Below are 17010 nucleotides of genomic sequence, written 5' to 3' on the forward strand. Positions count from 1 at the left end.
GGAAGTCGGGGAGGGAAAGCTGAAGATGTATCCTAGGTTCTGGATGCGCTAATGGCAGAGAAACGTGCTGCAGCAGCACCCCTCTCTCTCCCCCTTTTTGTCTCCCCTCCCCCAGCCCAGCATCACAACCACCACCACCCCACAACCATTACCACCACCACCACCACCCTTCCCGCGCAGGAACAGACCAAGGTTTCCCGCAGAACCGCTGAGGAGCGCCTCCTGGCGGTCTGGCCCACATCCTCAATAGCATGCAACCTGCCCGACCTCAGCACTCCTACAGGCATATGGCAAAATATCTACACACACGCCTGCACACACGCTCACGCAGACTCACACGATGCCGAAGTTCAGAGCTAGACACGCAGGATCACACTCTGAATGCATATACTCACATACTCGCTGGCACACATTAAATTCAACACAGCAAATATGTCATGAGGCTCTACCATGAACCAGGAGACGTTATGGACTCTGGGATAAGGGAAATGAACAAGATATAGGCCCTGCCCCGAAAGGAACTCAGAGTGATCAGGAAGGGAAAGACACATAGCTGGACAGAGTGCGTGAGCTGCAGGCAGGCAAGGCTGCTCTAGAAAGTACCGTGGGTCTCAGAAGAGGAAGACACCATCACATCTCACCCAGGAGATCTGGGATATTTTACAGAGAGAGTCATGTTTGAGAGGGAGCTTCGAAAATTAATATTGCTGTTGCTGCTGCTTTAACAGTGATGATGATGATGATGATGACAGCTAATATGTACTGCACAGCTACTGTGTGTCAAGCACTCAGCAGAGCACTTCATTTGTTTATCTCATCTAATGCTCACAACATGCCTTGGGTATTATCGTTTCCATCTTACAGATGAGAAAAGATTAAACCACTTGCCCAAGGTTGCTTAGTAAGTAGTGAAGCTAGGATTTGAACTGGCAGAGAGGAGGTTAAGAGGCTCCCAGGCTGTAAAAACAGCAGGAACAAATGCCCAGTGATTTTCAAATAGAATATGTGTTCAGGTATAGCTGAAGCAGAGTCACATGCAAGGGATGGGAAAGGAACGGCAAGGCAGGCAGGTGCTAGACTGTGCAGGACTTGAAGGTCAGCACAAGGACTGTGGTCAGTTTAACAAGGCCGTGGCAAGCCACTGCAGGGTGTGTTTGATGAGCAGATCTGCCCGTCAGGAAGACTCATTGGACAGCCATGTGGAGGACGGATGAGAGCTGAGGGAGGGACAGACGTAGAGATTATGCACCGATCCAGAACGTCGAGGCCCTGAACCAAGACATTTGTAGCCGTAGCAGAAGAGGGTGCAGATGCAGATGGCCTCCAGACTTTTTTCTCAGCACCCCAACCCAGTTTTAATTCACCAGTTCCTTGTGTAGTTTTCTGTCCAGTGTCTACCTCCCCAGCTCACTGAATGCTGTGAGAGCAAACATGACTCCCATTTTCCCTACCACAGCCCAGCCTCCAGAACAGCACCTGGCAGAGTAGATGCTCAGAGACTCATTCAGATGAGTGAGTGAGTGAGTGAATAAAGAAATCACTGACTCCAGAGTTTTCAGCTGAGGCAACTGGAACAAGGCACACTAGAAGAAAAAATGATTGGGTGAGGGGAAACAAGGGTGAGATTGATCTTTGGACAGATTGAATCTGAGATTATCCTTGTGGCAATACCCAGCAGAGATTTAAATGTGCAAGTGGTGGAGAGAGTGTCTGTGAATAAAGAAGGGCATAAATCAATAGGGTTAGGTGATATTCCCAAGGGAAACAGTGGGGGAAGGAGGCACAGCAGGAGAAGGAAGAGGAAGAGAGATAACTTGGGGAACATCTACATTTTAAAGGAAAGAGAGAGAAGACTTGTCTGAGAAGGAGGCTGAAGACCACAGGAGTGCTCTGGATAGAATTCAGGAGATCCAAGAAGAGGCCTGAAAAATAGAGGGATGGGGAAAGAATAGAGGTCATCATCAACATCTGACGGTACAGAGGGATGGGAAAACACTCCAGGATCTGGCATCTGGGAGGCCTCTGGTGGCTCTGATGGGGGCAATTTTGGTGGCAGTGTAGAGGCAGTGGATCTCTGATCTCACAGAGCCACAGGGCTGACCCGGAGGTGAAGGAGTGGAGAAACCAAGTAGAGACCCGTTCATCACAAAGGTAGAGGGCAGAGAGGAAGGGAAAAGTGGCTCAGAGCAGGAGCTGGAGAAGTAAGGGGATAAAGAGACCCACAGAGAAGAGACTGAGGATGTGAGGAAGAGGGAACATGAAAGCCTAAGGAGAGAAGATCTGCGGCTCAGGCAGATAGATTAACTTCAAGAGGAAGGAGGGGGACCTCATCTTCAGAAACTAGGAAGGAAGGTTGCAGGAGCTCATACCACCTGGCATCAATCATTTTTTTTTAAAGATTTTATTTATTTATTTGACAGAGAGAGATCACAAGTAGGCAGAGAGGCAGGCAGAGAGAGAGGAAGGGAAGCAGGCTCCCTGCTGAGCAGAGAGCCCGACGTGGGACTCCATCCCAGGACCCTGAGATCATGACCTGAGCCAAAGGCAGCGGCTTAACCCACTGAGCCACCCAGGTGCCCCGACATCAATCATTTTGATAACAGTCACCATTTACCAAGCCCCCCCCACATGTGCCAAAGGCATTGTATACACTATTTCTAACCTTTCAAGGGGGTATTGTAATCCTCATTGCATGAGGGAGGGAGGTTAAGACAATTACTCACCATCACAGAGCTAAAAAGTAGCAGATTCAGGATCAGAGTCAGGTATGCCTGACCCAGAGCCCACAAGCCTTCCAATACACCACATGAAGTGGGAGGAAAGTCATCTGTAAAAGGGGATAGGGGAGGAGGACATTGGGCGTTGAGAAATTGGTTAAGGAAGCCTCAACAAGATGAACAAGAAATTACTTGAGAGCTGAGAGAGCCATGCTGGGAGTGGGCAGCAGGACTCTGGGGTGGACCCAAGAAGCTACTAAATCCCAGCAAGCTACAAGGGGGGCACCTCGAGCGACAGGGATGTAAGTATCCAGAAGACTCAGCCCTCAATGAGTAGATGTACTTTGCATATTGCTGGGTGGGGAGGGGTGGTAATCAAGGTTCCTTGAATGGATGCTTAGAGGCAGAAGAGTCCAAAGAAGGAGATGGTGTGGTGATAGAGAGATGGCATGTTGACTTTGAATGGTGCCATGGAATATCCAGAGGGAGGTGTTCAAGAGGAAGGCAAGTGTACTTCTTGATTCATTTATTGCCTATTTCCCTACACACACACACACACACACACACACACACACACACTCGCTCACTCAGTTCACATCCTCCGAAATGTAATCTGCATGGGGGCAGGACTTTATCTGTCTTGTTCACTCTTAAAACCCCAGTATCTAACACACTGCCTAGTACATAGTAGATGCTTAACTGAAACTTGTTGGATAAATGAATATAGGGGTCTGAGAGCCCATAGATGTCTAGGTATCATTAAAGGATGAGTTCTCCTAGGGAAACTTTAGAGAGGAAAGCGAGGCACGGGCTAAAGTCAGGGTCCTAGGGAAAACACTTACTGAAAAAAGGAAAGGAACAACAGGAGGCAGCAAAACTGGGGTGGGGAGGGAAGAGGGAGCAGTAGGAGAGGAGGGAGTATGGTAGGAGATGGAGGAGAGGAAAGAACTAAGTCACAGAACCAAGACAGAAGAAAGATTTGAGGACACAGTTGGGTGGTTGGCAGTTCAAATGTTGCAGAATTGCTCCAACAGAACCACTGGGAAGAAGGCCCAGAAGATCATCTGGTCCAGGAGAGAGACTTGCCAGAGCCGCAAGTTAGGGATCAGGCTGGACCTAAAGGCCAGGTGCCCAATTTGAGGCATCTCAAATTAGAGTCCTGTGTCCTCCAGCACCACCTGCCAATTCCTTAAGCTGCACAGAAACAGAGAGGAGGAACCCAGTAGTTCCTGAAATCATTTGATTATTAAATTGTTCATTTCCTGTTGTTAGAAATGTAGTCTCTTCGAAATGTTTTTGAATCAAGTGAAAACATCTTAATTGACTGAGCTGAGCTGCCTTTCAAACTCAGAATTCTGGGTCAGGGTGGGTTCTTTGCATTTCCTAGAAATCCTGCTCCTTTTTTGCATGTCCTTATAAACATGCAGTCAGCAACGGCCCACACTAACTAGCAGCTGCTACACACCAGGCACTTGACCAGGATCTCCTTTTCTTCAAATATCAGTACAAGGGTAGGCTTAATACTCCTGTCACTGGCAGGGAGCACACTGCTTTCCCAGGAGGCCACAGCCCGGGAGTGATCAGAGCCTGGACTTCTAACCAGGTGTGTCTGATGCTAAGGCCCCTGGCAACGTTTTTCTACTCCATCATGACTTGCCCTCCTCCAAACAACTTGTCGGGTGGTATGATCGTGAAGAAGTCCTCAAATAAACTCTTGGGCCCCATTTGATGGAAAGATCTCAGTCTGCTGATATGTTTTCTCATTTTGAAAGAAATGAGGAAAATCCATCATCAACAAAAAGCCAGTGACCTTGAATTCAACCTGGTTGTGATATCCAGGCTGCTTCTCTGCCACTGTTTCCCTTTTTCCTCCTAGCAAATCATAAAGACCCCAAGGCTGTGCAGGCTCCCAGGCCCAGGGGAGGAGGCCTGGCCCCAGGTGACTACATCACACTTTGGATAGCTCATGGATGTTCCCCTCCACACCCAAAAAGGGATTTGTGGTGGCTTTGTCTATGGAAAAAAACCATGAAACTGAATGGTGGAACTAAAAAGGAAATCTAAGAGTTACATCAGGGTTGAAATTTTCAGGGATTTGAAGGGAACAAAGTAGAAGGAGGTCACTGGAGGAGAGAAGCTCCACCCCTCCCCACTAACATTCGAGTAGTTCCACTTCTATGTATTTTGCATATTGAGATTCCCACTATGATTTTATTTGGAGAGGGGCGCCTGGGTGGCTCAGTGGGTTAAGCCTCTGCCTTCGGCTCAGGTCATGATCTCAGGGTCCTGGGATCGAGCCCCATATCAGGCTCTCTGCTCGGCTGGGAGCCTGCTTCCTCCTCTCTCTCTGCCTGCCTCTCTGCCTACTTGTGATCTCTCTTTCTCTCTGTCAAATAAATACATAAAATCTTAAAAAAAAAAAAAAAGATTTTATTTGGAGAAAACCTTCTCAGGCCCAAAAAAAAAAGGGACAATTAAAAATATAATAAAAACTGAAAGTTGGTAATTGAGAGAGAAGGGGAGAACTAACATAAGCTGAGTGCTTACAAGGCCTGTGCTTGGTACTTTAAAGGTCCTAAGCCCCAAGATTATCATGTCTCCAACCTCCCATGTGTAATTCAAAATAAAAATCAGTATTAAGCTATAAGACACAAAAACTTACATGTTTGTTGCAATAAAAGTAACTTATTTCTCCATTTGTCTAATTTCAGAAGTCTGGATATGCTCATCCAAGCTGACTGTTCTTTTTTTAAAAGATTTGCTGGGGCCCTAAGTGTGCTCATTCCATCTAGGCGTTGATCCCATGGGCCAGGCAGAAATTTTCTCCAGTCTCCACAGTAGCACTGGGAAAAGAGGCACCGCCATTCTTTCATATAGTCGAGGAAACTGGGACTCAAGGGGGTTCAGTAACTGGCTGAATGTCACATGGCAAACAAGAAATGAGGGAGGTATAAGAACCAAGCTCTGTCTGCCTGACTCCAAATTCCAGGTTCTTTCTAGCACTCCTGGGTTCCTTCTAGCACTCTTGGCTTCAACCAAATTAAAGCAATATGGTCAAGATGAAGGTTTTAGAATCCGAAGACATGTGACCACACATAAGTGCTTGGCCTGCAGCAAGTACTCAGGAAATAGCCCCTTTCCATCTCCTTCCCATGGGTGCCAGGGCATCGAGTCCTGGCCTCAGCTGATGGAGCCTGGGGCCTGAACCAGGGTGAGGCTGCCATTTGTGTGAGCTGAGGCCTCTCCTGTCTGATCCCCGACTCTACTCTACAGGTTGACACATCTTCCTGAGCCAGGCCTTGCCAGAAGCACTGCATGCAAACTTGACTGCGCACTAGGGCACGCTAACTGGAACTGGCATCATGGACTTCGTCATGAAGCAGGCCCTTGGAGGTGAGGCCCCGAGCCCAGCACCCCTCACTCCCGGACCTGAGTCCCAACCCAGCTGGGAGGGACCTGCAGAGCACTAGGCCCCTCCATCCCCAGCCCTGACCCCCCAACCCTACTTTCTCCCTCCCCAACCCATCCACTCTAGGGGCCACCAAGGATATGGGGAAGATGCTGGGGGGAGAGGAGGAGAAGGACCCAGATGCACAGAAGAAGGAGGAGGAGCGACAGGAGGCTCTGCGACAGCAGGAAGAGGAGCGTAAGGCCAAGCATGCGCGCATGGAGGCTGAGCGGGAGAAGGTCCGGCAGCAGATCCGAGACAAGGTCAGCACCTCCCAACTGCCTGGAGAGTAGAAGGCATGGAGGTCAAGCCGCACCCCCACACCTCCCCCACCCTCCCACCCACTCCCCGCAAACCGCAGCTCCAACTTTAGACCTAGCTCTGAGAGCTGCTCTCCTAAGAGGGTAAAGTGAGTGTCACAGGCACAGCTCCCTGGAAGGAGTGTTATGGGGATTGAATAAGATAATGCCCATGAGACGTGCTCCCTAATGTTTGCGGCTGTGGTCCACAATCTTATACCTGAGACATTGGAGACCAAATGTTTGCAATCCAGAATTTGGGAATTTTAGGAAAACACCATAGTGCCTGAGGACCTGTTATCTTTGCACCTCACTCTCAATGGGTTTGCAGCTGTCACCCTCGGCCAAACAGTTCAGTATATGAGTCTAGTCTCACCACTGCAAAAAATCAAGGCTGTAAGTAGCCTCCCATGAGCTCAGATCAAGTTTTGTCACCCAAACATAAGGAAGGACGTTCAGATGTCAAATCTTGGGGGATTTCAGAAGAGCAGAGAAGTCACTAGGGGCAGGTATTAATTTTACAGGAAACCCCATGCACGGACGCTAATGGAGCACCTGCTAAGGACAGGCACAACCCCATAAGGGAGGCATTCTTATCCCTATTTTATAGATGAGAGGACTGAGGTTTGGGGAGTTTCCAGGAGTGGCCCAGCTGAGCCTGCATGACCTTGAGACCCACCCAGCTCTCCTTGCCGCATTCATGCTCATGTCTGCCCTCCTCCTCCCCAGTATGGGCTGAAGAAGAAGGAAGAGAAGGAGGCAGAGGAGAAGGCCGCCCTGGAGCAGCCCTGCGAGGGGAGCCTGACCCGGCCCAAGAAGGCTATCCCTGCAGGCTGCGGGGATGAAGAGGAGGAAGAGGAAGAGAGCATCCTGGACACGGTGCTCAAATATCTCCCGGGGCCACTGCAGGACATGTTCAAGAAGTAACCGGCCCTCCTGCCCTGTTCCCACTCCACTTGTTCCTTTTTTTTTTTTTTTTTTTTTTTTTTTTTGGTTCTTTCTTTTCTTTTTATTCAGTTAAGTCTTAGTTTTGAAGGGGAAAACCTCAGTTGACCTCTGCCCCCCTTCCCCGGCCAGGGACTCCTCCCTCTCAGCACTCCCTCACACCCCCTTCATCCTGGGGTATCCAGCCCCCACCTCACTTCAAGTTGCTTGAAAAAGGGAACACAGCTTCCCCCCCCAGTAGGGGGCGTTGAACCCAGTGTCAGAGGTACTGAGGGCCCTCTCCGGAAGGAAGCCTAAGGTCTATGCTAGTGTGGTAACCCCCATACATTCCTTCATGCACCCCACTGCCAGGAGGACCATTGTCCCAAGCCAGCCAAAGTAATAACACATTCCAACCCTGCCCAGCATGCCGACTTTTGGCCTCTGACCCACAGTGGGCCTCCAGGTCAGGGCAGGGGTGTTGAGTGGCCTGGCTCTGAGGAAGGGAGTCAGGGTAAGCCTGCCCTGTGAGGGCCCAGCCTGAGAGGCCCTGCTGTATTCTGGCCAGGCCTAGGTCTTGGCAGAAGGCTGGGGCTCTCCTTCTCTCCTTCCCCTGAGATGACACCCAACCCAGGATCACTCCTCTCCCAACCCCACCCGAAGAGGCATAGCCCCTGCCAAGCCAGTCCCTCCAAATGGATCCTCTTTGGACTTTAACTCATCTGTGGAGAGGACCCAGGGTAGAGCAGCCCCTTGTTTCCCCCTCTTCCACTTGGGTCCTGGGGCCCCACTGCCAGGCTGGGTCCAGTTTGCCCAGCCAAGGGGCTACCCAGGCCCCCCCAGAAAATACTTGGAGCCATTGGGCAGCGGTGGCCCATGCCATGGGACCCCACCATTGGTACAGCCAAGCTGCCCCCATTCCTATTCACCCCTCTTCCCAACCCTATCCTGTCCATGTGCTTCCAGGGCCCCATGGTCCCCAGGAGGACCTTTGCTGGCCAAAGCCCCAAGGCTTTGGGGAGAAGCCAGTTCCCACTTGACAGAAGGCATCTGTCCATTCATCTCATTGGCCAAGAACAAACTCTCCTCTGGGATGTGTGAAAATGACATTTGTTCCCCCCCACCCCAAACTGTCAAGGCCTCCTGCTCACTCAGTTGTGTAAGAACTGGGGGGCCAAGGAGCAAATGAGAGAGGAAAGTGTGTGTCTATGCACACATGAGTGTGTGTGGCAGAGACTGCATCAGCAACTGTGTGTCCTAAGATTGTACCTATAGGCGTGTCATTACAGTGTACGTTTGTCTTGAGATTGTGTGTGTATGTTAATCACATCCCTGTGTTAGATAAGGATTGTGTGTGGGAGGCAGCCTTGTGTACGTGGGCTTGTTTGAGGGGGTGTGTATGAATGGAGACTGTGTCGTGTCTGTTTTCTAGCCATCTTGTATGTGTGGTAGGGTTTGCACATGTCAGCTTGGCACATGTGTCTGGGGAGAAGGGTATGTGTTAGATATGGTGGAAGTATATGTTTGAGAGAATGTCAGATGTGCTGATACTGTCGTGCGCATGTGTGTGGCTCTGAATAGGCAATTGGGTGCAGAATACGTGCTGGGGAGAAAAAACGTAGGTAAGATGCCCCCATCTTGGCCCCAAAACCATTGGTCACAGGTGGCCACATCCAACAGGAGACCTTGTCCTTGGCCTAGAGTCCTCCCACCCTTGAGGGGCTCCTGCCTGAGGTCCTCAGAAGCCCACTGGGACTGACCCTGGCAGAGCCCAAGAAGCCATGCTGGGCCCCCACCAGGGCCAACCCCAAAAGCAGGGCCCAGGGAGGGGGCGACTTGCCTGCCCCTGAAGCTCCTGCCCCATTGACCCCAGTTTGCATTCTGCAGGTTTTCCATGTTAGTGGATTTATGCTTTTATTTCAGAGAGAGACACGTGTCTTCTCTGTCTGTTTCCAATAGTTAAAGCCATATCAGTTAGACTGCAATACTTTAAAGACGAGACAAAACAATCCATATGTTTAGGGAACCAGAAAAATCCCCTGGTCTGTCCCTTCTCTAGGGAGCAGGGCTCCAGCAGCTCCAGCTCCCTGGATTTGCCCTTCTCCCCCGCCCCCGGCCCCTCCCCTGTACCCCTGTGTCCTGCCCCCCATCCAGGGGGCCTGTGTCTGTGCCTGTGTCTGTGATGGGGAGCCACCTCGCACCCCTATTGTCTGCTTGTCTGTGTCTCTTTTCCTGGGCAGGATGGTCATTCTCTAGAGCCCTCGGGGTCCTGGGACAGAGATAGGCAGGGCCCAGTCCAGGGGCCCCAGGCCTCCCCAGACCCTGTCTGTGAGCCCCACCTAGACACAGATGTGGATCCCAAGTGTTCAAAAACATCCCCTCCTTGACAGGGGCCCACAGATCTCAAAGGTAGTGCCAGGACACAGAGAGTGCCAGATGGGCAGCAGAGACCAAGGCTCAGGAAGCTTCAGGTAAGCAAAGGAACCCAGCCATGTCAGATATCCTGGGACCCTCAGAGGATGTCCCTGGTGGTCTCCACAGCCCCTCTGTACCTCCAGAGCTGGCTCAGGGTTTTCTCCATATAAGAGTACCCTCCAGGGTGGCTGGATTAGTCTGAGGTATGGCCTAGACTCCTCCAGACTCCTCAGGCCTACTTCTGAGAAGCAGGACTAGAGGACTTCCTGGAGGTGATAGCAAGGGAGGAGTTCAGCATGGGGCACACCTGCCTCCAACCACTGCCAGGGGATCACTGTCAGATCCAGGGGGACATGATGACTATCATTCCTCATACAGACCTCACTGTGGGAAGAAGCTAACGTGTGACCCAGTTAAGATGTTGTGTGCAACACACACATGTGGAGGGAGAGGGGGAACAAGATATGTGTGGAGTGTGCTCTGGCAGGGAAGGGATGTTCACATGAGGTACCTGGGGTGGGAGGTGTGTGTGATCCACCGGATGGGAGGAGGATGGGTGTGCCACACATAAGTGGGACAGTGTGTCTGTGATACACTTAGGAGGCTGGGAGGGAGCAGTCCCAGAATTCAGTGCACACTTACAACATATCAGGGAGACACTCTTCAGCTAGGGAAGTAAGAAGGAGCAATCATTTGTATATGGTGAAAACAATGAGATACAAGGGAGTGGGCAGCACCTGCTGTGGGCATGCGTGGTTGCCAGGGAAGACCACAGCCAGACTTGCATGCCTGGGAGCTCACCAGCAGAGATGAGGGAGAAGACTTCTCTGGATCACCCATGCTGGGTGCAGGCAGTGAGCCAGGACTTGCACACATGGGCAGCCTTAGCTCCTGGAAGGTATCTTTACCAGCAAAACCATGTAGGGTCCCCCCAAAGGCAAGCAGGAAGTCAACAGACCCTCTTAAGTAGGGGTATGTGTGTGTGAGAGAGAGAGACAGAGAGGGAAGGAAGCAGCAGGGGAAGAGGGAGAGAGAGACAGGGAGCAGAAGTATTTCAGCAACCCAGGTCGCTCTCAGGTGGGACAGCTGGTGGGCAAAGCCTGTCTTACAGGCTCTAGCTAGAGGATATGGGCAGAACCCCAGCCCTGAGAGCCCCCAGCACCTAGCTAGCAGAGTTGCCCGCCCCACCACCCAGCTGCTCCAACCTAGGGTCCTGCATGCCCTTGATGGGACAGGCAGCTGGGGATCAGATGGCTCAGGTAATGTATGTCTCCCAGGCCTGAGGACATACCTTCCCCACGTGTCCCCTACTCCCCTCCCTGCTCCGGCTGCCCCACTTCTTCCTTGGGAAGAGATTGGGAGGTGTTTGTGCTGGTGGTCCTGGGGTGGGGGTTCTAGCGAGACTCAGGTGAGGACGACCATCCTTCTCTCGCGGGGGAATCCCTTTCCCACATCTGTGCTGTGTCCTTGTTGCTCTGCTTTCTTTAAATGTGTCAGTGCCTGGGGGGAGGGGAGGGGCACCCCCTCATGCCCCCTGAATCTGACCAAAAGCCATGGCTGTTGCTCCCCCCTTTGTATGACGCAGATGCTAAGATGTACCAAACCAACCACGACAACAAAGAAAAGACCTGTACAGCAACTCTTGGTCTGTCTGTCTTCTTCTGTCTGTTGGCATCACCAGGGTGACACAGGGCACCAGCTGAGGTGAGAGGGAGCTGAGCCACAGTGCTCAAGAGGCCCCAGAAACCCTTCCATTTTACCCACACTGCTAGCCGGGACACTGGAAATGACCCCAGAAATCAACTGAGGCTGGAGTCAAGGCTGGCCCCAGAGATTCAGGGCCACTCACCTCCTGCCTTTCAAAGTCAGCTGTTCAACAAAGCCCTGGAGCTGGTGTCCCAGCCTGGTCACAGCACCCCACAGCCTATCTCTGGCCATCCTTCTCCAAACGCTCCTCAGGAACTGGCATACCAACATGAAGCCAAGTCCCACAGATGGGCAAAGGTCTGTCCCTGTTCATCCCACCAACACTGAGGGAGTTCCTCATGTCTGCCACGCCATGTGTGGGAACTGAGGACATATAGTATTGCTCCTGGACACAGACACATCCCAGGCCTTGTTGAGTCAGCACAAGACCAGAACCCCTTTTCAGCCTTGGCTGCCTCTACCACTGTCTTGCCTTAAGGTAGACCTCATTTTTTCTCTACTTGGCTAGGTACCTCCCATTCCTCACACACTGGTCTCCCAGCTTCCACATCTTCCCTCTGTCCATCTTCTCCCCACCACCCAACTCCACCTGGAAGACTCATCAAAACACAAACTTAACCATGTCATGCCCTTAGACAACACCCTTCAGTGGTCTGTAGGAAAGCACCCGCCTATAGGATAACAACAAAATTGTCAAAATGGCCCTGTATGACATGACCCCAACCTGCTAGGTCAGACCCAACCAACTCGGAGCCAAGCCTCCCTACCCTCACACATACCCTGCCATTCCATGTTTATAGATTCTGCCCCCTCTGCCTGAAATGAACAGTACCCTCCTCCCCACCCAGTATACTTGAACTTCTCAAGATCCAGCTAAGATGTCATCTCCTGGGTGAAGCCCACCCTGACACAGCCCCCAGGCCCTTTCCCCCAGCAGTTGGTTGCTGTGTTCACAACACAGAGCATCACAGCTCTGTGCCGACAGCACTGGGTTTGCTGGTAGGTTCTGTCATCCAGCAGAGTGATCTGGAATAAGCCACTTAACCCTCTGAGTGTTTGCTCACAAGTAAAATGGGATAATAATTGTTCTGACCTCCACAGTTGTGAGGAGTAAATGGGGTCACACACTCACACTCTCAGCACTGTGTGCCAAGCATTCAATGAATGGCACCTTGCAAATTCTGCTATAATTTATGTCGCTGCAGTGTCTCCCTCTGACTTGGGAGCTCTATAGGTGCTGTCCTGACTGGTGTCCCGATGCCTCCCAGCACCCACTGCAGAGTCTAGCCTGCAGTGGGTCCTCAGGAGCCCCAATGCTGACTCAGGGTCCAAGTGACCAATCTCCATCTCTTCTTGGTGGCCGCAGTCACTTCTCCTTTTGCTCTCTGCACCCCCTGGACGGTAGGGGGAGGGGAGGCAGCACCTGGCTCCTCTCTCTGCTAGGCCCTAACATCACGCATCCTGCCTTTCTCCCAGATCTGCCTATCACTCTGGGCTAGCACCCCCAGGGTAGTCTCCTAGACTCTTAGAGTCAGGGGAGCTCCGTGCACAATAGGACGCTGCATTAGTTATCCACCACTGCTTAACAAATTACACCAATTTGGTGCCTTAAAGCAACACATGTTTATTATCTCAGTTTCTCACGGGAGGCCAGGCACGACTGAGCTGGCCCCTCTGCTTCAGAGCCAAGCTGCAGTCAAGGTGCAGGCCAGGGTTGGGGTCTCAACCGACGGTAAGGACCACTTCCAAGGTTATGTGATTATTGCCAAGATTTAACTCCTGTTGAATTGAGGGCCTCAATCCCTGGCTGGCTATTGGCCAGGGGCTGCCCTTTGTTTGTCATTATGTGGGGCCCTCCGTTAGGGCAGCCCGCAACAGGGGAGCTTTCTTCATCAAAGCATGCAAGCCAAGTAGGCAAAGAGCTGGTAAGACGGAAACCTCAGTGTTATGTAACCTGACTGGGGACATCACGTTCTACCACCTCTGCCATATTCCATTGGTTAGAAGTCATAGGCCCTGCCATGCCTATAGGAAGAGGGTTACACAAGGATGTGAATACCAGGGCAGGGATCACGGGGGGATATCGTAGGGTCTGCCCTCTCAGAGGCTAAAGCAACTCCCCCCTTCCCTACAAAGAAGCAGGAGTTGAGCAGGGCCTCCAAAGAGCCAGAACCAAATCTCATCTACCGTAGGGTCCCAAGTGATGGAGGAAGAGTGTTGGAGCAGAGTAAGGGCCAACAGTGGGCTCCTCCCAGGTTTCTGTGAGACTGAGACCATTCCCAGAACCAGGGGCTGGGCTCTGAGGGCCTTCCATGGCTGGAGATTGGAGAGAAATGGAACATGAGGGATTTGGGCTTCCCTGGAAGTCCATGTGTGTTCTTTCAGCACGCCAGGCACTGTCTTCCCAAGACCCAGGTCCCTGGTAAATAATCCAGCCCCAGACACTCAGATGCTTCTCCTCTGTCTGCCTTGCCCCTCCTTTCCACTCAGTGGCACCCCACAGTGCCCTGTTGCCTAGTTGGGAAATGCTAGCATCTTCTCACTTTCAGTCGTGAAGGTCTTCTCTTCACAGTCCTAATCCCCTCATAGCACTTACTGAGCTCCCACAACTTGCTAGGCACTGTACTAGGCACCAAGAACACCAATCACACAGCCCCTTCCGCCAGGAACCTACCTGCTAACAGAAGAAACAGGCCAATCAGCCACTATAACATGTGCAGTGATGCAGGTAAATTGGGGTGCTTGGGGAAGGCTCCCTGGAGAAGGCAACGTCTGAAATGAGTCTTAAATGAGAAGTCAACCTGGTGGGAAAGGAGGGTACTCTGAGCAGAGGGCCTGGCATAAGCAAAGGATAAAGGAGACAAAAGTAGTCCAACCGGTGGTGGGTATCAGGGAGGGAGAAGCAGGGGACATCTGCAGGAGCTTATTACATTCTTGGTAAAAAGCTGAAAGCCTGAAGCATCAACCAGGGTGCCAGAAGATGGAGCTTGGGCTCTCCCTGCATGCCATAGGGAGCCATGGGAGGATCCTAAGCAGAGGTGTGATATGATCAGATGTGTTGATTGAGGAAGATCATTAGGGCTGTGAGGAGGAGGAACTAGTCTCCAGGAAGGAGCTAGTACAATGTCAAGGTTGGAGATGGTGAGGCCTGGATTTAAGCAATGGCAAAGGGCCTGGAAGAAGCAGACAAATGGGTGGGGCAGGGTGGGGTGGGGGAGCTACACAGGAGGCCAAATTGGCAGGACTTGAGGATTGGATATGTGAGGCACGGAGGAGGAAGGGGTTGAGGCCAAAGTCTGTCTCTACATTGGGAGGCTCCATTCTCCAGGATCTAGAAAGCTGGTGGAGACCAGTTTGGGGGAAGATAATGAGTTTGCTTTGGGGCTTCTGGATTTGAGGCACCTGGGGGTGAGGTGAAGTCTAGTGGCCAGTCTATGTCTATGCCAGAGAAAGAGGAAAACCACAAACTGTACTTTGCATGCCCTCAATGGAGCAATGTCTTGACCATTTTCTTTCTTTACCACAAGCTCCAAAGCAGAGGAAGTCAAGAATCCATCCTGCTATGCAACCCAGGAGTCCCTCTAGTGCCATCTTTGGTAGAGGACACTCTCTGTTTGCATTCCCCACAGTGTGGGAGAGCTCATTACAGTCAGACATGGGCCTTCTTTCTCCTAAACCAAAAGTTACCAGGAGCCAAGGTTTAACGAAGCTTCCTCCAGCATCCCTTTAATTGACTGCAAAACTCTGTTTCCAGGTCACTCACTTAGCACTCGTAATTAATTGGGGCTTCTTGCCTGATCTAAGAGATATTTCAATACCCCTCACTACCCCCAGACAATGTTTTCTCAGCTGGGATCCTCCAGCTGGAGCCATCTCTACACAACAGACTCTTCACAGGCTCTGACCCGGGTTTGAATGCAGGTTCCATCCCCTCCTTCATGTCTGTGTGAGCTGGGCGATCACTTCTCTGCCCCAGGCACAGGGCTAGCACAAGGGAGCCTCAGTGGGTAAGCCCAGACCTGCTGGTGCTACCATTTCCTTGGACTCCAAGTTCTGGCATCCACCCCATCCTGGGTCAGGCCCACTGATCTCCTCAACTCCCTGCTTCTCTCACAATGACCATGACCCTGTCTATATGAGGGTTAAGGTAGCCCATCTTAATATACGTAAGGCGGGAGGGAAGAAAAGGGAAGAAGAGCAAGGAAGCCTCCATTCACTAAGCCCCCGCGCCATGCCATAACAGGGTTGGTGCTCTAAAGGCACCACCTCTGCTCATCCTGACCAGAATCTGTGAGGTCAGGATTATGCCCATTTTACAGAAGACAACACTGGGGCTCAGAAGTAGAGGCATATGATGGGCATGAGTATAGGCTTTAGTTTTCAGACAACCCTGGCTTGGAATCTTGATTCTTCTGTCTGGTCTTGAACGTATGAGTCTCTGGATCTTGGTTTCCTCATCTATTTAAAACAAATGAGTATATACTGTATGTTATATATACTGGAATAAAAATAAAAATAAAATAAAAGACTATAATAATACCTAATCCCCCCCATCACCATCCCTGGGGGCATTAAGGGAACTAAATAAAATAAGTCTATAGGTCTCCTAGCACAGTGCCTGGCACATAACAGTTACTTAAACAAAGACAGCCATTGCAACAAAATGCTACTATTACTATGGCAAGACTGAAGAAGACAAACAAGAAGAGGATAATAGGAAAGGAGAGAGAAGGACCAAAAAGGATAAGGAGAAGAGTTAATTTCAATAAAAATTGACAATCATCCAAGGGCTGCAGGGTGGCTCAGTCAGTTGAGCATCCAACTCCTGATTTCAGCTCAGGTCATGAGATCAAGTCCCCTGTTGAGCTCCATGCTCAGTAAGGAGTTCACTTGAGATTCTCTCTCTCCTTCTTCTTCTGCCCCACCCCTGCTCTCTCTCTCTCTCTCAAATAAGCCTTTTAAGAGATGCAAACTGAGGGTTTGGGAGGGGAGGAGGGTGGGGGGTTGGGTGAGCCTGGTGGTGGGTATTAAGGAGGGCACATATTGCATGGAGCACTGGGTGTGGTACATAAACAATGAATCTTGGAACACTGAAAAAATAAAATAAAGTTTAAATTTTAAAAAATCAAGTCATTCAAATAGTAAACTGATAACCTGGATTTAAAACAAACTCTCATGTCATTTCACATAATACATAGAAAAGAAGCTGAGAGACAGGGGTCACAAGTGAGAAGCTGGGACAGGAGGGAACAACTGCCTCTTCCAGGAAGCCCGCATCAGCTCAAAAGAAATTTAGCAATGTGTATTAGTTATCTGTTGCTGCATAACAAATTACCCCAAAACTTAATGGCTTGGAACAATAAACATTTATGTTTCTCTCACAGTTTCTGAGGGTCAAAAATTCTGAGTGGCTTCACTGGGTAGTTCCAGATTGGGGCCTCCCACGAAGTTGCAATTAAGATGTCAGTTGGTGCTGTGGTCTCATCTGGGGCTGGAAGAT

The 17010-nt window shown here is 50.8% G+C and overlaps 1 protein-coding gene across 2 annotated transcripts in view; it reads left to right on the plus strand.

Moving 5' to 3' along the window:
* The window catches only part of CPLX2 (complexin 2), an 82174-nt gene extending 70732 nt beyond the window's left edge, over positions 1 to 11442 (plus strand). For both annotated transcript variants that reach the window (XM_047731555.1, XM_047731554.1), the window contains 3 exons: positions 5991 to 6110; positions 6253 to 6428; positions 7194 to 11442. In XM_047731555.1, coding sequence (XP_047587511.1) covers positions 6080 to 6110; positions 6253 to 6428; positions 7194 to 7391 — 405 coding nt within the window. In that variant the 5' untranslated portion in view covers positions 5991 to 6079 and the 3' untranslated portion in view covers positions 7392 to 11442. The remainder of the gene's footprint in view (positions 1 to 5990; positions 6111 to 6252; positions 6429 to 7193) is intronic.
* Positions 11443 to 17010: the final 5568 nt, after the last annotated feature.

Source organism: Lutra lutra, chromosome 5, assembly GCF_902655055.1.
Source record: "Lutra lutra chromosome 5, mLutLut1.2, whole genome shotgun sequence".
Taxonomy (NCBI): Eukaryota; Metazoa; Chordata; class Mammalia; order Carnivora; family Mustelidae; genus Lutra; species Lutra lutra.